This window comes from Rhinoraja longicauda, chromosome 24 (assembly GCF_053455715.1).
Source record: "Rhinoraja longicauda isolate Sanriku21f chromosome 24, sRhiLon1.1, whole genome shotgun sequence".
Classification (NCBI taxonomy): Eukaryota; Metazoa; Chordata; class Chondrichthyes; order Rajiformes; family Arhynchobatidae; genus Rhinoraja; species Rhinoraja longicauda.
This window is the reverse complement of record NC_135976.1, coordinates 8,145,024-8,169,420: the sequence shown is the minus strand read 5'-3', so window position 1 is coordinate 8,169,420 and position 24,397 is coordinate 8,145,024. Positions and strand designations below refer to the sequence as shown.

General features: G+C 42.8%; 1 protein-coding gene across 10 annotated transcripts in view; it reads right to left on the bottom strand.

The window, feature by feature from the left end:
* Positions 1-24,397, bottom strand: part of pacsin1b (protein kinase C and casein kinase substrate in neurons 1b) — a 211,311-nt gene that overhangs the window by 18,575 nt on the left and 168,339 nt on the right. For all 10 annotated transcript variants that reach the window (XM_078420600.1, XM_078420601.1, XM_078420604.1 and 7 more), the window contains 4 exons: positions 17,101-17,336; positions 14,796-14,951; positions 11,140-11,315; positions 7,758-7,878 (listed from right to left, as the gene is read on the bottom strand). In XM_078420600.1, coding sequence (XP_078276726.1) covers positions 7,758-7,878; positions 11,140-11,315; positions 14,796-14,951; positions 17,101-17,336 — 689 coding nt within the window. The remainder of the gene's footprint in view (positions 1-7,757; positions 7,879-11,139; positions 11,316-14,795; positions 14,952-17,100; positions 17,337-24,397) is intronic.

Genomic DNA, 24,397 nt, shown 5'->3' with positions numbered 1-24,397 from the left:
GTGCTGTTGACACAGGCATTGTAGACTGCTGTTTTTGTCTTCACTGTCAGCTTTGGATTGGTCCACACTCGAGTTGTGAGACAAGCAAGAGTTGTAGCTGCCTTCCCGATCCTCTTGTCAATCTCTGTGTCCAAGGAGAGGTTGCCGGTGATGGTGGAGCCGAGGTACGTGAACTGATGGACGGCATCGAGTTCGTAGTCGTCGATGGTGATGACAGGAGGTGCCTCTGTATCCTGTCCCAGGACGTTCATCTTCTTCAGGCTGATGGTCAGCCCAAAGTTCTTGCAAGCCCGATAGAAGCGGTCCATCAATGACTGTAGTTCCTGCTGGGTGTGGGACACAACTGCTGCGTCATCGGCGAACAACATGTCTCTAATGAGAGCTTCACGTACTTGTGTCTTGGCTCTGAGGCGGGTGATGTTGAAGAGCCTGCTGTCTGATCTAGTACGCAGGTAGATCCCCTCTGTTGCGGTGCCAAAGGCATGTTTCAGGAGCAGAGCAAAGAAAAGCCCAAAGAGTGTGGGAGCGAGGACACAGCCTTGTTTGACGCCCAGACTATGATTCCGACTAAAATCACAGCTGTGAACAAGATCCAGGTGAGCAAGGTGAAACTTTTGAAGCAAAGGTAAGAAACCCCCCACAAAAGTACCAAATACACAACTACAAAGTAGTAAAAAATAGTGAAAGAAAAATTACTTCACATTAAAATCAACAATTCATTGTGTAACTTTAAAATAAGGAAGATGATCCGACTGTACTGTTTGAAGCAAGTTAAGATCGTAACCATTCTCTTTTATTCATTCATTATATCTAGCAGCACATTTACCAATAACTCTCGTTCACATTTCTTCTTTCATGAATTCAAGTTCAAAACACTTTATTTGTTCCCGTGGGGCAATTTACAAAGGAACGTAGAGCAGTACAAAAACTATTGAGGGGGGGGGGGGGGATTAGCAGGGTGAGGTGAGGGATAGGGGTGGTTGGGAGTTAAGGAGCTGAACAGCCTTGGGGACAAAGGTTGCCCTTCCCCTCTGTGTCCCACAGCCTGGGCAGTGAAGCCAGCGTCCAGAGGGGAGCCACTCAAACGCAGAGAACAGGACGTGTGAGGGGTCCTGTAAAACCCTGCCAGCTGACCTTAGCATCTGCTGGTCGCATAGGGTGGAGAGGGCTCTGACAGGGAGTCCAATAATTTTGGAACAGACTTTGGCTGTGCTCTGCAGGCGGTTTCTGGTCTGAAGGCTGATGGAGTGGCACCAGCAGGTGAAGGAGAACGTGATGACGCTCTTAATGAAGAAGAAGAATGCACAGATATGCAGCCCCTCAGCGCAAGTCCCACAGCGGCAGCTTGCCCAATGCATCATTGAATGTTGAGAGGTCTGTTTAGTTTGTATCCCCAAGCCTAACCGACATTCAACAACTGAAAACCGTCAAGGTTTCTGCTGCCAATCATTAATGTCAAGGAGAAGACGAGGATTGATTGTGATCTTTTCCTCTCATTCAATTTCTGTACCTCTGCACCAAAGTTCAATTGATTGCTAATATTCACCGTCAAAGCTTATGGAAAAAAACAGGCAATTTGGGGAAAAAAAAGAAGCAAGTGCTGGAGTAACTCAACGGGTCAGGCAGCATCACTGGAGGAAATGGATGTGGTTCCGTATGTAGTCTGTTTGAAGAAGGGTCTCGACCTGAAACGTCTTCTATTCCTTTTCTCCAGAGATGCTGCCTGATCTGCTGAGTTACTCCAGCTATTTGTGCCTTTTTTTGTAAACCAACATCTGTAGTTCCTTGTCTCTCTGGGTAATTTCGGAAGCTGCTAATTAACCTGGGGCCATATCCAGCAGTGGTCGGCACTGGATCAAATACCAAATAGAAAAGTTCTGAAACAAGCAAAATTAAACCATCTTGAAGAAATCCATTGTTCTGAATGTACGTAAACCATTGGAGACAAATAGCAAATGATGGCTCAATGGAACTGAAATGAGGAAAACCTTTTTCAGTCAGAGAGTTGTGAATCTGTGGAATTCTCTGCCTCAGAAGGCACTGGAGGCCAATTCTCTGAAATGCATTCAAGAGAGAGCTAGATAGAGCTCTTAAGGATAGCGGAGTCAGGGGGTATGGGGAAAAGGCAGGAACGGGGTACTGATTGAGAATGATCAGCCATGATCACATTGAATGGCAGTGCTGGCTCGAAGGGCCGAATGGCCTCCTCCTGCACCTATTGTCTACTGTTATCATGTGTGTATAGGTACAATGAAATGTTTTTGTATTTTGAAATTCTTGTATACAGATCAAAATCTTACTGGACATAGGGGCATTTGTGGAAGAGTGGAAGAATAGTAGATTAAACAGCAATGCTAGAAGGCCTTTATACCCCACCTAATGGAGTACTATAACATGCAACAGGTAATGAACCAATCATGAAGTTTGGTTAATGCGGACCGAGCGCAGGTGTTCAGCGAAACGATCGCCGAGCCTGCGCTTGGTTATTAGGTTTTAGTGGGCTTCTTTAAAAGAAGATTAGCTTGGGTCAGACCTAGATCTTAATTAAATGCTGATAGTATCTTCAGTAGCATTATTCGCAGGAAAACTACACCATGGAACATAAGTGTAATCTTTAGAAGCCATACTGAGGGGAATTTATCCAAATGCAGTATCTTGTAAATTATGCATCTATCTCTTACTAGTTGTGTATTTTGACAGGTTGTACATGCAGTACATGTACTTCATGAATGGTTCATTACCTGTAAGTTACACCAGTATACAAATGTTTGATAAATTTACGCATTTATAGCTGATTTTCAAAATATGAAAGTTTGAAAATTATCCAGCATAGAATAGATCTCTGACTCCTGTATACAAGCTGTTAAATTGTATTTATTTTTACTCATTAATGCCATATTGCAATAGCTGGTAATACCAAACAATTATGGTCCACCTCTAATAGCTGCTGACTAAAAGGTAATTGCCTTGGTGGATCTGAACACAGGAAGAAAAATAACCCTTGGCCCCCTCCCTACATGCTTTTCAATATGATCATGGTTGTTCTGACTCGGTGCTCTTCTGTTTGAGTGTCCCCATAGCCCTCCATTCTCAAATCTCTTCTTTAAGTATCTCCCAAGTATGTATAATCCCCTGAAGCAAAATTTTCCAGAAATTTTCTGGCCTCTGCAAGAAGATATTCTTGCACACCTCAGTTTTTAATGACTGGCCCCTAATCTTGTTTCCTTGTTTAAGATTCTTCTACCTCTGAAAACATCTCATCATCTCACCTGCAATGCTCCCTTGTGATCATATATGTTTCAATAAGGTCACCACTCATTCTTCTAACTTCGAACATCTTTAGCCGCTCAAGATAAGGCAACCCTGTTATCACAGGAATTAGCCTAGTGAATCTCTTTTGCACAACCTCCAATGTGGTGTCACCTTTCTTGAATTTAATTTTAGTAGGCTTCTTTAAAAGTAAATTAGCTTGGTTCCTACCTAGATCATAATTAAATGCTGATGGCATCTTTGGTACCATTATTATAGAGTCATTGAGTGATACAGCGTGGAAACAGGCCATTCGGCCCAACTTACCCACACCAACCAACATGTCCCAGCGAAACTAGTCCCACCTGCCCACGTTTGGCCCATATCCCTCCAAACCTGTCCTATCCATGTTCCTGTGTAAGAAGGAACTGCAGATGCTGGTTTAAACCGAAAAAGAGTCCCGATCCAAAACGTCACCCATTCTTTTCTCCAGAGATGCTGCCTGTCCCGCTGAGTTACTCCAGCTTTTTGTGTCTATCCATGTACCTGCCTAACTGGTTCTTATTCACTGGAAACCTATAGCACGGAATGCAACTGTAATCTTCAGAAGTCATGCCAAAGAAATTCAAATAAATACAGTGTCTTGCAAATTATGCAGCTATTTCTTCCTAGTTGTCTGGCGGGACTGTCATATGAGGAAAGATTGAAAAGACTAGGTTTGCATTCACTGGAGTTTAGAAGGATGAGAGGGGATCTTATAGAGGCGCCTAAAATTATAAAAGGACTGGACAAGCTAGATGCAGGAAAAATGTTCCTAATGTTGGGGGAGTCCAGAACCAGGGGCCACAGTCTTAGAATAAAGGGGAGGCCATTTAAAACTGAGATGAGACGAAACTTTTTCACCCAGAGAGTTGTGAATTTGTGGAATTCTCTGCCACATCACTGGAAGCCAAATCACTGGATGAATTTAAAGGAGAGTTAGATAGAGCTCTGGAGGCTAGTGGAATCAAGGGATATGGGGAGAAGTTGGGCACAGGTTACTGATTGTGGATGATCAGCCATGATCACAATGAATGGCTGTGCTGGCTCGAAGGGCCGAGTGGCCTCCTCCTGCACCTATTTTCTATGTTTATTTTGACAGGACATACATGCAGTACATGCACATCACCAATGGTTCATTACCTGCAAGTTACATCAGTATATGCATGTTTGATAAATTCATGCATTTATAACCAATTTTCAAAATATGAAAGATTGAAAATTATTCTTTTGCATTACCTCCTTTCTTAAATATGGAATGCACAACACTCTAGCTGTGGCCTTACCAACACCTACTCCAATTGTAAAACAATCTTGCCTTTTTTTTATCAATTCCAACTCCCTTGTAATAAAGGCTAATGTGCCATTTGCCTTCCTAACTACTTGCTGCACCCATCTGCTATTTTTGTGTGATTCTTGCACAGGAACAACTAGACATCTTAGTACTTTACTCATGTGCAATATTGCTCCATTTTGATAATAATATGCCTTTTGATTCCACTTTCTAAAGGCATGACCTCACATCTTCCCACATTAAATTGCATTTGTCAAGTTTTCAATCCATCAGAATCCTGTTGCACAGTCCAAATATCCTCTTTGCTATAAACCATGCCACCTATTTTGGTGTCATTGGCAAACGTATACCTTACACACTACTCTCTTCTCCAGGTCGTTTATATATAGTAAATAATTGAGGACCAAGAACTATTCTTGGAGCACTCTACTGGTTATATCCTTACATCCTGTAAAAAGAACCTGGTCTTGTCTTTTTTTTCTGTTTTTGTCCTCTAGGTAACATCCAGAGTCACATATCAGCCACAATGTGCAAGAGCAGAAGAGTTCCATCGCTGAACTAGAGAGTAAATTTGAGGCTTTTATTTAAAACTGGCAATGTTAAGAACCAGGGAGTAATCTTCACCCTCGGTGGAATCAGGTTAGATCAGTGCACACCACCACATTTTCATTTTCTGCCTAGAAATGGCAAAAAGTATAATTGCAATATTTAACCCTGCTTAATTACCTTGTACATGGATTGATTAATAACAAATAAAGTTTAGCTTATATACGTGTATAAAACACTAGAACAGAAGAAAACTAGATAGCATAAATAAACCCAGAATGGTTGAAATACCTCAGGTAGTTTTAAAGGAATTGAGAGGGTGAAAACTCAAAGAATGGAGCCCTAGTCATAACAGAGGCCTGATCCATGGAAACTCTGGTCAGTTATTCCATCATATTAGGGTATCCTTGGCCTGGTACAAAAGCAAACTCCATAAGTTTTTGTGAGACTTTACTTCCAGCTTCGGAAGGAAAGATGGAATAAACCTTTTGCATTTCAGGTTGTAAAGAGGAGTCGTAGACCTCTAAAATTATGTTGTACAGTACAGTGTGTGTAGGATAGTATTAATGTGCGGGGATTGCTGGTCAGCGTGGACTCAGTGGGCCGAAGGGCCTGTTTCCACGCTGTATCTCCAAACTAAAACTAAACTAAACCTCCTACAGAAGCTCATTCCATATATCAGGTAACGTTTGAGTGAAAACTGTACTTCTCAGATCCCATTTACACCTCCTGTCTCTCACCTTAAACCTATGTTCTCATGATTTCGGCAGTCCTATCGATCGTGTTCATTTAATAATGTCCCCTTCTCAATGCTTCCAGATGCCTACTGTGGGAAGTGGACACTGGCTATCTACCCCATCTATGCCTCTCATCGTTTTTATACCTCCATCATGTAATCTCTCAAGTTCCTTTGATTCAGGGAAAGCTGACCCAGCCTGTCCAATTTCTCCTTATAATTAAAGCATTTTGACCAGATTCCTTGTGAATCTCTTCCACACACTCTCTAGCTTAATCATATCTCTCCAATGGTGCAGTGTCCAGAATTGCACACAACACACTAACTGCAGCCTAACCAACATTGTGTACAACTGTAACATGATGATCTAACAGTGCCTCAAGCATGCCATATATCTTCCTCACCACCCTTCCTACTTGTATACAAGTACATGGTACTTTCAGGGAACCATGTACTTCTACATCTGTCCATTGTGCAACAATCTCCAGAGCACCGCTGTTCCCTGTTTATGTTCTGCCCTGGTTTAACTTCCCAAAATGTATCACTTTTCACTTACCTGCATTAACTTCAATGTGCCATTTCCTTGCTCATTTGCCCAGTTGATCTATATCCTGTGGTAACCTTAGACAACCTTCTCCACTATCCATTGTAACACCAATTTTGATATCACCTTGTGGCAATATTTATCATGCCATCGTCATTCTCATCTCACCATTCTTTCTTTCTTTCTTTCTTTCTATCTTTCTATCTATCTTTCTATCTATATTTCTATCTTTCTATCTATATTTCTATCTTTCTATCTTTCTATCTTTCTATCTATCTATCTATCTATCTATCTATCTATCTATCTATCTATCTATCTATCTATCTATCTATCTATCTATCTATCTATCTATCTATCTATCTATCTATCTATCTATCTATCTATCTATCAATCTATCAATCTATGTATCCATCCATCTATCTATCTATGTATCCATCCATCCATCCATCTATCTATCTATCCATCCAACAAACAACTAAAGCTCTGGCACCAATCCTTGCAGCACACCACTGGTCACAAGCCTCCAATCTGAAATGCAACCTTCATAGATCTACCTTTATATATGTTTTAAGACTTCCTATTTCTCCTCCTTCATAATGCTGATATGCTTCCGGATATTTTGCCCTTGAACTTGCTATCATGAACTCTACCCCATGGTAAATACAGATGAGATACATTCATGTAAGACCTTGCCCATTTCCCATGGCTCCACATATAGATTACCACACTGATCCTATATAGGTACATATTCTTTAGTTTAGTTTCAGAGATACAGCGTGGAAACAGGCCCTTCGGTCCACTGGGTCCATGCCGACCAGCGATCACCTGTACGCTATTTCTATCCTAAACACTACGGGCAATTTTTACAGAAGCCAATTAACCAACAAACCTGCCCATCTTTGGGATGTGGGAGGAAACCAGAGCACCCAGAGGAAACCCACCAAATCACAGGGAGAACGTACAAACTCCACGCAGATAGCACCCATAGTCGGGATCGAACCCCAGTCTCTGGCGCTGTAAGGCAGCAACTCTAACGCTGTGACACTGTGCCGCCCTATTCTCTCCTTAACTTCTCCTTTGCTCTTAATTCTTTGTGAATCTTTTCGGATTCTCCATTACCCGATTTGCTGGGGTACCTCAATACCACCGCCGCGGCGTTTTCCATCGTGTTCAAATATTTGTAGTTTGCCAAAAACGTTTTCCAATTTACTATCTGCCATCACATTTCACTCAGTCACAGATTAGCTCCAGAGTAGCATTTGGTAGTGAGTGACAGATACACGCAAAAAGGTTCTTCAGATTCAGTTAGAGTTACAATCCTTTCTTTGGTGAAAACTGAAAAAGATTACCTCAAACTGTGGCCAGTTCATTGCCATTCCAGGTCCGTGTGTGATGCTGAACCACTTTAGGTCTTCCTGTGTATCAGCAACCCGGATAGCCTGCTCCAGCTCGCGGTAAATGTTGGCGTAACTTCAAGAGAACAGAGGGATAAATGGTTAATAATTAAAGCAACACATTTGTCCAATCCCTGGTTGCAACATTGCCTTTGGATTAACGTGGGATAATTACGGATGCTTTCCCCATCCTGGAGAAGTCTGATGCTTGCTTTGCCAACACCTCGTTCAGGAATATTAAAACTGGAGCGTTGCCTAGCCTGTAATTCACCATTCAAGCTACAACTCAAAAAACCCTTCCACTTTCCACAAACTCCAAACACATGGGTTTTCCCCGGTTACATCACTTTGAGGATTGACCAAGCTGTGAGGAGAAAGAGCTTTTACTGTGGGAAGGAACAGCAGATGGTGGTTTACACCAAAGATAGACACAACATGCTGGAGTAACTCAGCGGGACAGGCAGCATCTCTGGAGAGAAGGAATGGGTGACGTTTCAGATTGAGACCTTTCCTCAGACAGCATACAGCATAAGGATTTGGGAGAAGTGAATGCAAATCAAGCAGTGGTTAAAAAAAAGGACATCCAGTTGATAGCAAGCTGAAACCTGCTGTTTAATTATCTGTAAGTTGCAATTTTAAACATAGAAGAATACAGCACAAGACAGGCCCTTCAGCCCACAATAAGTTAATGTTCATTGGAGAAGGATTAGGCCACTCAGCCCATCAAGTCTGCCCCACCATTCAATCATAGTTGATCTATCATTCCATCTCAACCACATTCTTCTGCTTTCTCCCCATTTCTCCTGACACCCAAATTAATAAAGAATCTGTCAATCTGAGCCTTAAAATGACTTGGCCTCCACAGCCGTCTGTGGCAATGAATTCCACAGATTCACTACCCACTGACTAAAGAAATTCCTCCTCATCTCTTTTCTAAAGGAACGTCCCTTTCATTCCGAGGCTTCCGTTTCTGGTCCTAGACTCTCCCACTAGTGGAAACATCCTCTCCACATCCACTCTATCCAGGCCTTTCATTATGAGGTCCCCCCTAATCTGCACATCCTCAATGACCGCACTGAACATGATACCAAGACCAACTCTTGTTCATCTGCACATGATCGATATCCCTACATTCCTTGTATATCCATGCCTATCCATCTTAAATGTCACCATCACATCTGCCTCAACCACCACCCTCCAGTACATTCCAGGCAATCACCGCCCTCTGTGTAAAAAAACGTGCCCCGCACATCTATATACTAAAACTCTTGTTTGTTTGTTTGTTCCCAAACTACAGCCAAAACGGTACACGATAGCGCACCAGTTGTAGCCTCACCTTACTCACTGTCGTCCTTTTGGTGCAAATGGAAGAAGTTTCATTGAAATTGGTGTTATATTTTTTAAGTTATTCACATTTTAAAGTTTAAATCTATCTCCTAGGGAGGGGGAGGGAGGGATAAGGGGGATTGAGGGGAAGGGGAGGCGGGAGGGGAAGGGGAGGAGGGTAGGGGAGGAGGGTTGGGGAGGAGGGGAGGGGAGGGGAGGAGGGGAGGGGAGGAGGGGAGGGGAGGGGAGGGGAGGGGAGGAGGGAGGGGAGGGGAGGAGGGTAGGGGAGGAGGGTGGGGAGGAGGGAGGGAGGGAGGGAGGGAAAGGGGGGGAGAGGGAAGGGGGGAGTGAGAGGGGAGGGGGTAGTGGGGGAGGAGAGGGTACTGCACCAATGGAGGGGGAGGGGGAGGGGGAGGGGGAGGGGGAGGGGGAGGGGGAGGGGGAGGGGGAGGGGGGTCATGTGCTTCCAAGTGGGCTGTCATGTGCTTTTTACTGAGGAGTGGCTTCCGTCTGGCCACTCTACCATAAAGGCTTAATTGGTGGAGTGCTGCAGATATAGTTGTCTTTCTGGAAGCTTCTCCCACCTTCACAGAGGAACTCTGAAGCTCTGTCAGAGTGACCATTGGGTTCTTGGTCACCTCCCTGACCAAGGCCCTTCTCCCCCGATTGCTCAGTTTGGCCGGGCAGCCAACTGTATGAAGAGTCCTGGTGGTTCCAAAGTTCTTCCATTTAAGAATGACGGAGGCCACTGTGCTCTTCGGGACCTGCAATGCTGCTGAAATTGTTTTATACCCTTCCCCAGATCTGTGTCTTGACACAATCCTGTCTTGGAGGTCTACGGACAATTCCTTCGACTTCATGGCTTGGTTTTTGCTCTGACATGCACTGTCAACTGTGGGACCTTCTATAGACAGGTGTGTGCCTTTCCAAATCATAGCCAATCAATTTAATTTACCACTGGTGGACTCCAATCAACTTGTAGAACCATCTCAAGGATAATCAATGGAAACAGGATGAACCTCAGCTGAATTTTGAGTGTCATAGCAAAGCGTCTGAATACTTATGTAAATGTGATATTTCAGTTATTTATTTTTAATTACGTGGCAAAAATTTCTAAACACCTGTTTTCACTTCTTCATTCTGGGATATTGTGTGTAGATTGATGATTAAAAAAAAAGAATTTAATCCATTTAAAAATAAGGCTGTAACGTAATAAAATGTGGAAAAAGTGAAGGGGTCTGAATACTTTCTGAATGCACTGTACCTCACACTGCCTCGGCAAGGCCAGCAGCATAATCAAGGATGAGTTACACCTTGGCCACTCCCTCTTCTCCCCTCTCCAATCAGGCAAAAGGTTTACAAGTGTGAAAACGTACATCTCCAGATTCAGGGACAGTTTCTTCCCAGCTGTTATCAGGCAACTGGACCATCCTACCATAACCAGAGAGCAACCACAACCTGAACTACTATCTACCTCATTGGTTACCCTCGGACTCTCCTTGATTGGACTTTGCTGCCTTAAGCTTGCACTAAACGGTATTCCCTTATCATGTATCTATACACTATAATGGCTCGATTGTAACCATGTACTGTCTTTCTGCTGACTGGATAGCACGCAACAAAATCTTTTCACTGTACCTCGGTACACGCGACAATAAACAAACTAAAGTGAAACCTGTGGCAAAATTAGTCGTCTCCCTAACCCACCACCGATTGATTTGGTGCGAATTTAACTATTTGCTTTGCACACCATTCCAACCTGGGAATACAATGCTGGTCCTTTGATGCTGGGTCAAGTCCTGGAACTCCCTGCCCGACAGTACTGAGAGAGCAGTATATATATATATATATACATGCATATTAATATATATTAATATATATTAATATAGGCAGCCGTTTAAGGCTGGAGTTCACCATCATCCTCTGAAGGGCAATAAATACTGGCCTTGCTAGTGCAGCCCAGCCTCCCAAAATGAATAAATGAATCAAAATGGCTTTAATGAATACTCACTTGTTGTTTTCAGTGAGGTTTAGGTGTCGTTTGATGTCTTGCAGCACTTCTCTGAAGAAACCCAGTCGCTTTTCCTCAAACTGCTGGCATTGTTCGAACACTTGCTCCATATTCTCCATGTACTGCATTGTGCATTTACTCAATTCATCCAAGGTTTTCTCATATTTCTCTTTTGCCTGCAAAGGGCCAAAAATCCAACATTAATGGCATAAATAATAAATGATCCTAAAATCGGTCACCATTCATCAAACGTTGAATTTACAAAATATATCATTTTATCATTGTCAAAAGGCAGCAGGTGAGACTTCCTTGAAAAGCTGAAATCCTTAAACACATCATGCAACCTGCCAAGACTAATTCAGTGCACTTTCCTCAGTCAATTCAGATACATTTAAACACTTTGCGCTGCTGAAAATGAATCAAGGTTTTTAAAAAAAATCATTTGGAGCTGTCTTATTCAATCACCATTAGTTAACCTCTAGAGGGCCATAGTATTTCCAAGGGAGAGATGGAAAGATGAAAGGATCACTATTACCATGAGAAGACCTGCTTCAGACTGATACCACACACACATTATTGGACTGAGTAGTCGACACCTGAAGGATTCAGATAACGTAATCACCCTGAGTAGTTCAGTCAGCTGGACAGACATTATCCTTGCAGAAATGAGCACGGCATCTTCAGAAATTTTTTTTGTAAACCCAGTTCAAGAGTTCAATCGAATTATTGTTTGCATGTATTTACTTTGTTGTAAACAGATCTATTTTCATGAATTTTATCATCCTTTCAAAACAAATGCTCCATGCGTTACCACTGGATTTACATTATTCACCTACTGTGACATATCCTGCAGCATTCATTCATCAGATTATATCCAAACAGGCAGGTGGAGTTCGAACACAGAACGATGAACAGCACATATAGTCTGAAGAAGGGATCCGACCCCAAACGTCACCTATTCCTTTTCTCCAGAGATGCTGCCTGACCGGCTGAGTTACTCCAGCATTTTGTGTCTAACTTCAGGATAAAGCAGCATCTGCAGTTCCTTTCCTACACAGAGAAAGGGTCAGCACAGGAACAGGCCCTTTGGCCCACAACATTCATCCTAAAGATGATGCCATGCTAATCTCCTCTGTCTGTGCATGCTCTATCTCTCCCTGCTTCCTGCATATCATTTATCTCTGCAAAAGCCTCTTAAATGCTACTATTGCATCAGCCTCCACCACTGGCAGTGCATTCCAGGTATCCACCCTCTCTGTGTAAAAAAAACTCATCCCACACATCTTCTTCAAGTGTTGCCCCTCTCACTTTAAAACTATGCCCTCTGGTCTTTGTCATTTCCACTCAGGATAAAGGTTCTGACTGTTTACCCGATCTGTGCCTCTCGTAATTTTACATATGTACTTCTGTCAGGTCTCTCCTCAGACCCCAATGCACCAGAGAAAACATTCCAAGTGTTTCCAATTTCTCCCTACAGCTAATACACTCTAGTCCAGGCAGTAGTTTTGGTAAATCTCTTCTGCAACCTGCAAAACCGTCACATCCTTCATGTAAGGGGATGACCAGAACTGTGCACTATACTCCAAATGCAGCCGAACCCAATTCCTTTAAAGCTGCAACATGACTTCCAGACTTCTATACTGAATGCCCGGACTGACAGAACTAGCATATTTCACACTTTCTTTACCACTCCATCTACTTGTCTTGTCACTTTAAGGGAGTTATGGACTTGGACCCCAAGAAATCTCTGTACTTCAGTGCTGTTAAGGGTCTTGCCATTAACTCTTACATTCGACCTCCCAATGTGCAACATCTCACACTTGCTCAGATTAAATACTATCTAACATTTTTCCACCCATTTCTGTAGATGATCTATATTCTACTGTTTTCTATGACAGCTTTGCTCATTGTCTGCAACTCTCCCAATTTTGGTGTCATCTGCAAACTAACAGACCCACTTACATTTACATCCTCGATGTTTATATGAATGTACCCAGCGTACAGAAGTCCCAGCACAGATCCCTGCAGAACCCCAATGCTCACAGACATCCAGCCACAATGGCATCCTTCCAGCACAACCCTCTGCCTTCTATGAATAAGCCAGTACTGAATCTGAATGGTTAAATCACCGTGGAGTAGATCGTCACTTCACAAGGACTGAGGCACAGGTACAATTACAATCTTGCTTGCAGCAATATCACAGCCACATAGACTCAGACAACACATAAAACACAGACTACACATTAAACTGTACACGGTGGGCATTTAGTGAACAATTTGTGACCTATTACCTAATTACTGATAATTTACCACAAAGCCATGTTTCTACTGCTTAGGTCAAGGCGTCTTCAACATCTTCTGGACAGTTTCATGGAGGACAAAGTGGATTTTAAATAAAATCGTGGTGAGATAGAACCATCTGTCCACCACTGACCCTGCTCCCATCACAGCCTGGACCTGCGGGAACACTTGAACCATAAGACATTTGGTCCATCTCTGCTATTTGATCATGGCATATCTATTTTTTCCTCTCAACCCCATTCTCCTGCCTTCTCTCCATCCAGGCTTTATCTTCTGCCAATACTGGCAGGGATAGTCCTCCAGGCTTCACAGGAACATCTATGTGTCAGAGACTGATGGAGATTCTAAACCAGAGCCTGCTGTTCCTGAATTCCTCTTTTCACTGAAATGATAGATATACCGAGAATACTCAGAATTGTGGTGGAAAAAAAAATGTAGAGTCATCAAATTTCACAGCACATCCCACCACATCCATGCTGACACTTTTGCTCATCATTTGTTAATATTTGTCATACTGACATCTTCAAGACTCATCATACTTGCCCCCAAAATGCCCCCAAAATGTCTCTATTTTGTCCTTTAAAATGGGGCCATGTGTAAAAGGCAGATGACCATTAGATCTGCTTAGCATAATTGTGATTGTAAATTCTCCATTACTAATATAAAAGATGAGAGTCCTCAACTAATAACAACTATATCACTTTACCATCATCTCTTTAGATAATAACATTAACATTAAAGAAACGATTATAGAAAGAATGGTCATAAAATGTTATTAATCATATGGACATATCAACTTTGCTCTGAACTATTTATACTATTTCATAGCCAAACAGCAAAGATACACTAGATTTAGAGCAAAAATTGATTTGTTTGATCTCCATTCAAACTGTTTCATTATGAAGATTGCAATCCTTCGTCTATTAAGAAAATAATATCTATTACTGGTTATCCATCTCCAAAATTTATGACTTAAATATAGTCTAAACAATACAGAAATGTACATGCAAACGGAATAGTATTTGGATAGACTTTCAATGCTGGAGTAGCTCAGCGGGTAAGGCAGCATCTCTGGATAAAAGGGATAGGTGACTTTTTGGGTCAGGACCCTTCTTCAGACTGACAAGTATTGTTCAAACTGTTCAAATGGCAACTTGTCTTGTTTTCTCGCACAATATTTAAACAAAACTCAATGGCAAACGTGGGGTGGGGGCACAAATGGGGGGGGAGGGAGAAGAAGTTAATTTTATTCATTGATGCAATGTTACAACTATGGCAAATGTTTAGGGTTAAGAGAAAGGATCGATTGAATATTGGTCTTTATTTGAATGAGTTTCCACACCCGGCAACCTCACCTTCTGAACTTCCTGTTTGCATTTCTCTACTTTGTCCAATAGCTTCTTCTGTTGTTCTGGGGTGACCGACTGTTCAGTCTTGCTGTTTGCCTCTCTTGTGGCTGCCATCTTCTCTTCTTTACAGGCCAGGTGATAGGCCTTCTTGGCTGTCTCAACCTTTGGAACAAGAACAAATTACATGCTTTAAACAATGGATTAGAAATACTTTTTGCTCTGGCCCACCGATGGCAAATCCTAGGTTCAACAAAGTTGCAAACATATTAGGAAAGAAAAAAGCAACATGTCAAACACAAGCAATTTTCCTTGACTGTTACCAATGTTAACAATCATATAAAGCACGTAAACATTGCTCCAAATTATTTACACTATATCATACTAAAACAGTAAATGTACGCTAGATTTAAAACTAATCTACTGCTGTGCCACCCTGCCACCCAGTGTTGTGTGTCTCCATGTTGTTGATGAACCTTGCTGCTTGAAAACCGTTGTTGATAACATTGCTTTGTTGATGATTGAGAGTAGAATGATCGGGCAGTACTCAGGCAGATGGGATTTATCTTGCTTTTTGTGAACAGAAAATGCCTGAGCAATCTTCCACCGTGTCAGTGTTGTATCTGTGACCGCATAGTATCAGAACCTTTATCCATATCAGGACAATGTCCATTGTATTAGCCCGCGTCCCCTGCTGTTTACTAATGTTTGGCATTTCATCCTCAAAAAGCTCAAAAGCATGTCCAAGAGTAACATACTTACATCAATGATGTGCGGGTATTGAAACAATTGTAAGGGTTGGAGTTGGAGTTAGATTGGATCGATCACAATTGGATTTTTTAAACTCTGACCCTCCATCCTCAGGCAAGCTCCCAGCAACACCCCACTGTCTGCTCAGCATCTGGACAGACTGGAGCTCACCCACAGAGGGCAGTGGGAGGGATTTTTTGGTGGAATAGGGGGAAGAGAACCAAGGAAGAAAAATCACAAGCAGCAGCAAACCGCAGGCACAAAAACTCAAATGCTTACATTTTGGAAATGGAGACATCCAGACGACAAAATACACGTAAAGACATTTCTGGTCAATTCTAGTTATTTAATTCAACCGTACACATCCCTGGAGCAACGTCGCCTTCACGGAGCACCAGAACGATGCAGAGGCCAAGTACATGATAAAAAGCTTTCAATGTTCAGAGAACAAGCAAGTAAGTTCCTCACTCTCCCATCTGAAATGATTCAATATTTCAAATCCTGCTCATCGAAGATATTGAAATAAATTCTCTCCATTACTACAATACTTTAAATTTTGTTTGAAGCTGCTTTAGGTCTGGATCATAATTATCTGGTGATGAGTTCAAATAATAAATAAATGAATTATTGAGATACAGGAGGAGAGAACAAAGGTTGGAAAGTAAAGTATGCTAATCAACAGGCAATGGCAATTTTATAGTTTTAAAAATCTATAGATTGTAGAAGGTACTTCATACAGTGAACTGACTGCTTTGATTAACTCAGCCATAGTGCATCGTTTGACAGCGGGAGATACTACTGAGCCATATATTTAGGAAGACTCCAATCTTCTTCAAGGATGCAGGAGATACATTGCGAATGGTTTTCATCGAACCGATCTTCGCATGGGGAACGGAAGAGGAAGCAGAGAGACAAATAACTAAAATTGTGCCTCATTTTACAAAGTGACACAGTGACACAGCTGATAGGGCTTCTGCTCCACAGCGCCAGTGACCCAGTTTTGATTTTGACCTCGGGCGCAGTCTGTGTGGAATTTGCACATTCCCACTGTGACTGTGTGGGCTTCGTCTGGGTGCCCTGGTTTCCTCCCAGATCCCAAAGATGTGCTGTTCTGTAGGTTAATTGTCCTCTGTCGATTATCCCCAGTGTGAAGTGAATGGATGAGAAAGTGTGACAACATAGAATTAGTGGGAACAGGTGATCGATGGGCAGCGTGGATTCATTGGGCCGAGAGGCCTGTTTCCATGTTGTATATTTAAACTAAACTAAACCAAAGCAAATACAGCTCAAATAGTTGCTTCCAGCATAACAGCACAACAATGGGAAAATAAACATGCAACTCAATTCATTTAATTTTTGGATTAGTTGCACATTCTACATTGATTTGATTCATTCTATAAACGAATCAAATAAACGTGTGATCCTTTGAGTGCGTGGACAGATCGTCTGTTTCGCTCTATACTTCATAATCCCAGTGAGTTATAGGCGATATATCTTACAGTAACCAAATGATAATGATGTACCTCACAATAAGCCATTTGAAACTGCCTAAGCTGCACTTTACCTCTTTTAGTTTTTTAGCCCAGGGTTTCTGTGCTTTCCGGAATCCATCCTCTGCTTCCTTGGTCTCCTTGAAGCCTCCGATCATCTGCTTGTGAAAGGAATCTTTCTGCCAGTTCTTGATCTTCTCAAAATCTTCACCGGTTAGTGCATTTCTCACCTCCAGATGCAACTCGCTCACTTTATCTGCCTCCGTCATCAATGCCATCCAGGCTCTCTCTAGAGTTCCATATTGGGATCCTACAAAATGGTGCAAGGAATCATCTTTAACTCAACTAATACCTCAACCAAAAAAAGACACAAAGTGAAAGAGTAACAAGTCAAGAACACCCCTCACCTGTATCCACCTATCACTTGCCAGGCTTTGTCCTGCCCCCACCTCTGTTCCAGCTTAGTCTCCCAACTACAATTAGTCTGAAGAAGGGTTCCCAACCTGAAATGTCACATATCCAGAGATGTTGCCTACCTGTTCTCCAGAGATGTTGCCTACCTGCTGAGTTACTCCAGCACTTTGTGTTTTTTTTTGTAAACCAACATCTGCAGGTCCTTGTCTCTAATATCTCAACCATTTCGCTTATTGGTAAAACTACTTAACTTCTGCAAAGCAACAATTCAGCTCATGGACAAACAACACGAGACTCTAATGTAATTCTCACGGCATCTCTTTTAAAATAAATAGGATACAGAAGAGAAGGCCCAAAAGCAGCAAAAAAAGAATACAGAGAACATGTCCATTATTTAACAAAAGCAAAAGCATAACTGATTCTTCCCCATGGTAGAGAGATCTTTGTCTGCAGTTTAGTCCCACATTCTAAGAGACACAAGAGACTGCGAATGCTGGAATCAGGTGTGACAAATAACCTGCTGGAGGAACTTTGTGGTTCAAACAGCATCTGTGTTGGGAAAAGAACTAAAGGAACGGTGCCCTGATGCATGGTCAATCCTGACCATTTGATCCACCTGCAGACACTGCTTGAATATTAAAAATTCCCAACGGCACAACACCTCACATTCCCACCAGGCAACAACTTAATGGAATGTACATTGAATTTTCCAATTTTAGGTGACCCTCTCCCCCACCCCACTCTCTCTCTCTTTCCAATCCCTCCCCCCGTCCTCCCATATTTTGTCCCCTTTCCCATACATGTCTCCCCACCCCGCACCCATCTCCCGCTTTTTGTCCCCTCCCCCCTCCTGTTTCCATCTGCCTCCTACCCTCTCCCCCTCCTGGTTCCGGTTCCATGTCCTCTGCTTGTCCCCTAATGGCTCTCATTATCACCTCCCTTATTCATCAGACATCAGCACCAGCAGACCTTGTGTGGCCTCTTGCCATCTTCCAGCCACTATCTTCGCCTTCGCCTCACCTAGCTCCATCTGCCTTCTTTTCTTTCGCTTCTGTTTACCTCCATCCAACTCCTTCCCTCTGCCTCCCAACTCCTCCCATCTCCTTCCCTTCCCTGGCTCCTTCTGCCCATCATCCTCCACCCCTCCTTAATCCATCATCCTCCACCCCTCCTTAATCCATCATCCTCCACCCCTCCTTAATCCACCATCCACCCATTGCTTCTGTCTTCCCCTTCTTCTCTTTACACCAGCTACCTTCCCTCTCTCCTCTCTCTCTCCAGACGCAGGGTTTTGACCCAAAACGTTGACCGTTTGATCCACCTGCAGACACTGCTTGACCTACTAAGTTCCTCCACCAGATTGTTTTTTTGCTCCCAGTTCCTCCAACTCTTCTTTCGTTGTGCTCTGGATGCCAGCACTTGCAGTCTCTTGTGTTCCAATGCAGGGTCTGGACCCTGAAATGCTACCAAGTCCCTTCCCCCACAACCCTGCAGATGCTGCACAATTTACTGAGTTACTCCAGCAGTTTAATTTTGGCCCCATATTCTAGGAGCCAGTTTCACAAGTCAGAGAAAGAACCCTTAGAGTGGATAGTGATCAGCAGGGTGAATAAAGAACCAACGGGTATAGCATATTTGGATTTCCAAAAGGTATTCAATAATATGTTACTGGATGTGGAATCATGATAGTGAGGTTATCATATCAGTGTGGATAGAGGATTAGTTAACTGATAGGGGAAAAAAAAGTAAATGTGGCCTTTTCAAACTGGCAAATTGCAGCTGGGGATTTCAGTGCTGAGGCTATTTATCAGATATATAAATGATTTATGAATTTACTGCACCAAAGCTGCTTGCAATACCAAAATAGGTGTGAATATGATGCAATAAAATGTGATATAGGGAAGTTCAGAGAGTAGGCAGAAGATAGAAGGTTTATTGTACAGGAAATGTAGGTTAATTGGTATGTAGGTTAATTGGCTGGGTAAATGTAAAAAAAAAAATTGTCCCTAGTGGGTGTAGGATAGTGTTAATGTGCGGGGATCACTGGGCGGCACGGACTTGGAGGGCCGAAAAGGCCTGTTTCCGGCTGTATATATATGATATGATATGATATATGATATGATATGAAATGTAGTGTTATGCATTTTATAGGAAGAATGGGAAGCATAATATTTATATGATGTGTGACCAATGAAGGCTAGCACACAGAGGAATCTCGGTGAACTTGTACAAGAAGCACTTAGCATACTAGTACAACTGGCAAATAGGAAAAACAAATGGAATATATGTCCTTATTGTAAGAGGTGCAAGAGAAAGGAAGGACATCTTTGCCTTAGAGCTTGTGCAGGGAGGATTCACCAGATTAATTCCTGGGATGAAGAGGTTACTGTACGAGTAGTAAAAAGGACTAGAATGGGCTTCTAGTCTGGAGTCTGGAAGAAGAGGATCTTATTGTAACAAAACACTAAGAAGGCTTAATGTGTAGGAAGGAACTGCAGATGCTGGTTTATACCGAAAATAGAGACAAAATCCTGGAGTAACTCAGCGAGTCTCTGGAGAAAAAGAATAGGTGATGTTTCGGGTCAGAACCCTTCATCAGACTGAAAGTAGAGGTGAGCTTGATAAGGTAGATGTTGAGAGAATGTTGCCTCAGTGGGGGATTCTTGAAGTGGAGGCCATCACTTCAGTGCAAAGGGTTGCCCATGTTGGGCTGAAGATGGATTTATGATCCCGTAGAGCTGTGATTTTATTTGGCATTTTCTCCCCAGAAACCGTGGGTTGTGGCATTCAGTATATTTAACGCTGTGATTGATTTCTGGACCATATGGAAATCAAAGGTTTATATAGGAAGCTGGAGCTAAGGCCAAGAGTGGGTTAATCTATGATTTTATTCAACAGGTGAAGCAGGCCCACAGGTACTTTAGAAATGTGAAGAATGATCTGAAGAAGGGTCTTGACCGGAAACGTCACCCATTCCATCTCTCCAGAGATGCTGCCTGGCCCGCTGAGTTACTCCAGCATTGTGTCTATCTTTAGAAATATAACCCTTGTGCCTTATGCTCTTTACTATTGCATTTATCAGGTACTTTTTCTCGTCCCTTTCAAGACTTATTTTTACGCAATCAACAAAGTACTTCATGACCTGCAAAATACCAACTAATTTCTGCAGAGGAAAATCCCAGTGAACAGCAGGAGCATAATAACCAGGTTAATAATCTCAGAATAGAATTTTCTTTCTATGTCCAATATCGCATATTCACAAACCTTCTATTGCCGAAGGACAAACATTGGCCAAGGCACACCGATAACTCCTGTGCTCCTTTTTTGGAACAACATGACAAAGATCCATTACTGAAGACTCTGACAGTTCCGAACTTCCTCAACACTGCATTTAAAGCATCAGGCATTGTGGGACTTGAACACACAAGCATCTGACACAGAGGCTAGAATGCTTTCAGGTGAGCCACAGTGAAGACAGCAAAAGCTTCAGACTGCCTGAAACATAAGACGTTCTGAGGAAAACAGAGACAAAGAACTGCAGGTGGTGGTTTACAAGAAAGGACGTCAAGTGCTGGAGTAACTCAGTGGGCCAGGCAGCATCTCCGGAGAACGGCTCCATGTTCTCCAGAGAGGCTGCCTGACCCGTTGAGTTACTCCAGCACTGTGTCATTTTCTGTGGAAAATAAGTTTAAAAGAAATAAATCAATCAGACCTTAGGTCATACGACGGATAAATATAATTAAAATCAGGAAGTTTCAATGATAATAGGCAGACACGTATTAAATATCCAAGACCTGGCCTTATTCCAATGTATGGAATCTGGTAACTGCTGCCTTTTACTCTGCTAGCCCTTCACACTTATCAGCACTCAAAATAATGAACTATAATTGCTCATTAAAGTATGACCCCATTCTTATTATCTTTCCCTTTCCTTGACATTTCAGGAAAGAAGACAAGGATACAATAAAAAAGCACAATATTATTGATTTCTGGTGGAAAAGTGCAGAGAACGAATGAACAGTTTGAAATACAAACATTGCTGGTAGTTAAGAGTCAAGAGTCTTCTACAAACATGAGTTGGGAGAAGCAGCGGACTAGACACTCCCTCAGGTATGCTCTTCTGTCATATTTATGGACTTTCCAGACACCTAACCTCATTCGATTCCAGGACTTCTGTCCATTAATAAGGAGCACTAACTACATGCATTGCTACCTCCAGAGATTGTAAATGGAAAATCCATCACAGGTTTGCAAAAATAACCTTCAAGATACAAGAGATTGCAGAATGATTTATTTGTCTAATATATCGGATTGGAATCAGAACAATAAAATCCTTAGATGGACACCAAATGCTGGAGTAATTCAGTGGGTCAAGCAGCATTTCTGGAGAAAAAGAATAGGTGAGGTTTTGGGGCGAGACCTTTCTTCAGACTCATAGAGGGGGAGCAGTGTGATGGGATGTTGCAAAACTCCCAGAGAGAGGAGAACTTCTTCAAAGTGGGATACCTTGAGGAGATTTCACAATGGAGCAGACAAAATGTGTAGGAATGAACAGCAAATGCTGGTTTACACTGAAGATAGACACAAAGTGCTGGAGTAACTCAGCGGGTCAGGCAGCATCTCAGGAGAAAAGGAATAGGTGACGTTTTGGGTCGAGACCATTCTTCAGACTCGGCTTGCTTGCTTAGTTGCTAAATCCTTACTTGCTGCAACCTTTACAGATACATTAAATGCAACAACGCAACAGCTAAAATACAGCAGTTATTCTAAGTAAATGAGTCCATGATTATGCAAAAACCAAAGCAAATAGTGCAACCAGACTGGTGCAAAGTCTGCAGTGGCTCGATGCTGAGGTAGGGTCATGATTAGTGTTGTGCAGGGTGGTTCAAGAACCTAACGATTGATGGGAAGAAGCTGTTCTTGAACCTGGAGGTTATCTGGAAGAGAGCATGGCCAGGTTGTTCAAAGATATTAGCAGTCTTTTTGAAGCACTTGCTGTAGATCCCATCAATGGTGTGGAGGTCAGTACCCAAGTTGGATGGGACAATATCCACCATTAAGTGCATCTTCCTTCATTCTTGAGCGTTTGAAAGATCAAACCAGGCCACGATGCAACCAATCAGTATGCTTTCCATCATAGTGCGGCACAGTGGTACAGCAGTAGAGCTCCTGCCTCACAGTGCCAGAGACTCAGGTTCGTTCCTGACTATGGGTGTTCTCTGTGTGGAGTTTGTAGGTTCTCCCTGTGATCGCACGGGTTTTCTCTGGGTGCTCCGATTTCGATCAAAATTCCAAAGACGCGCAGGTTTGTGGGTTAATTGGCTTCTGTAAATTGCCCCTTGTCCGTTGCTTATAGAATTAGTGTACAGGTGAGCAATGGACCAGGAGGGCCAGGTGGATCCACGGGCCTGTTTCCACACTGTATCTCTAAATTAGAAACATGGGTATGGGCAAAGCTTTGCAAGCGATAGGTGGATACAGGTGAAGGCAGGGGTGGGGGATTGGCAGATCGGTGGAGTAAGTGACAAAGGCTAGAGGTAATAAGGAAACAAAAGGTTGTTAGATAAGAAAAGACGAGGAGGAGTGAAATGTAAAACCAGACGGAGGGATACATGTGGAAGGGGATACTGAGGGGAAAGAGGGGGGACAAAAGGGGAATATGGACTATTTGGCTTTGGTGCTTTCTGAGCATTCCTCGCCATTAAGATCATTACCTGGATATTTATTCAATTGCAGTTCTGGGATTTTCGATCATTTAAGTGAGCCGTCACACTGCTAAATGTTGTCATAGCAACAACATTTCTAAAACGTGTTCATTGTCTGTCCTAAAGATTATGAAAGGTGTCCAAAAAATAGTTTTCTTTTTTCTTAACAGGCAGTGTTACCCTTTGGAACTCATCTGCCAACAGCACTAAGAACAATCCATATCCAATCGTTTGATTCTAAAGGAGGAAAAAAAGAAATACTGCAGAGAGAGCAGACTGCAGTTTGTGCTCTGGAGGTTTGCATGTTGCCCTTGGTGCAGGAAGAAGGCCCTGCCCATGGATGCAGTCTAATAGTAACCTAAAAATCTGAAGCTAGGACTTCAGACTGAAACTTCGGACTGAAGCTAGGACTTAAGTCTAACGGGCAGCACGGTGGTGCAGCGGTAGAGTTGCTGCCTTACAGCGAATGCAGCGCCGGAGACTCAGGTTCGATCCTGACTACGGGCGCCGTCTGCACGGAGTTTGTACGTTCTCCCCGTGACCTGTGTGGGTTTTCTCAGAGATCTTCAGTTTCCTCCCACACTCCAAAGACGTACAGGTATGTAGGTTAATTGACTGGGTAAATGTTTTTTAAAAATTGTCCCTAGTGTGTGTGGGATAGTGTTAATGTGTGGGGATCGTTGGGCAGCGCGGACTCGGTGGGCCGAAGGGCCTGTTTCCGTGCTGTATCTCTAAATCTAAAAAAAATCTTTTAAAAAACCAACCACAGATAAAGATAGCAGGGATAGACAATTGCCACAAAAAGAAGGACAAAGAGTGTTGGGGTAACTCAGCAGGTCAGGCAGCAACCCTGGAGAACATGGATAGGTGATATTCCGCTTGGGTAGCTTACAACCCAATGGTATGAACATTGAATTCTCCAATTTTAGATAACCTCCAACAACCTCTACATCCCTCTTTCTTCCTCCCAACCCCGTTTCCCTCTGCCCCGCCCCCGTTTCCCTCTGCCCCACCCCCGTTTCCCTCTGCCCCGCCCCCGTTTCCCTCTGCCCCACCCCGTTTCCCTCTGCCCCACCTAGACTTGTACCGATTTCTCTCTCCCCCTTCACTGCCATCTGCATTCTTTCCTCGGGCTTCATAATTCACAACTCTTCAATCCTTTTGTCTCGCACCTTTTTTTCCACCTTTGACCTTTGTCCAACAATCACCCTTTCAAACCCCCGCCCCCCCTCCCTCACCTGGGTTCACCTAT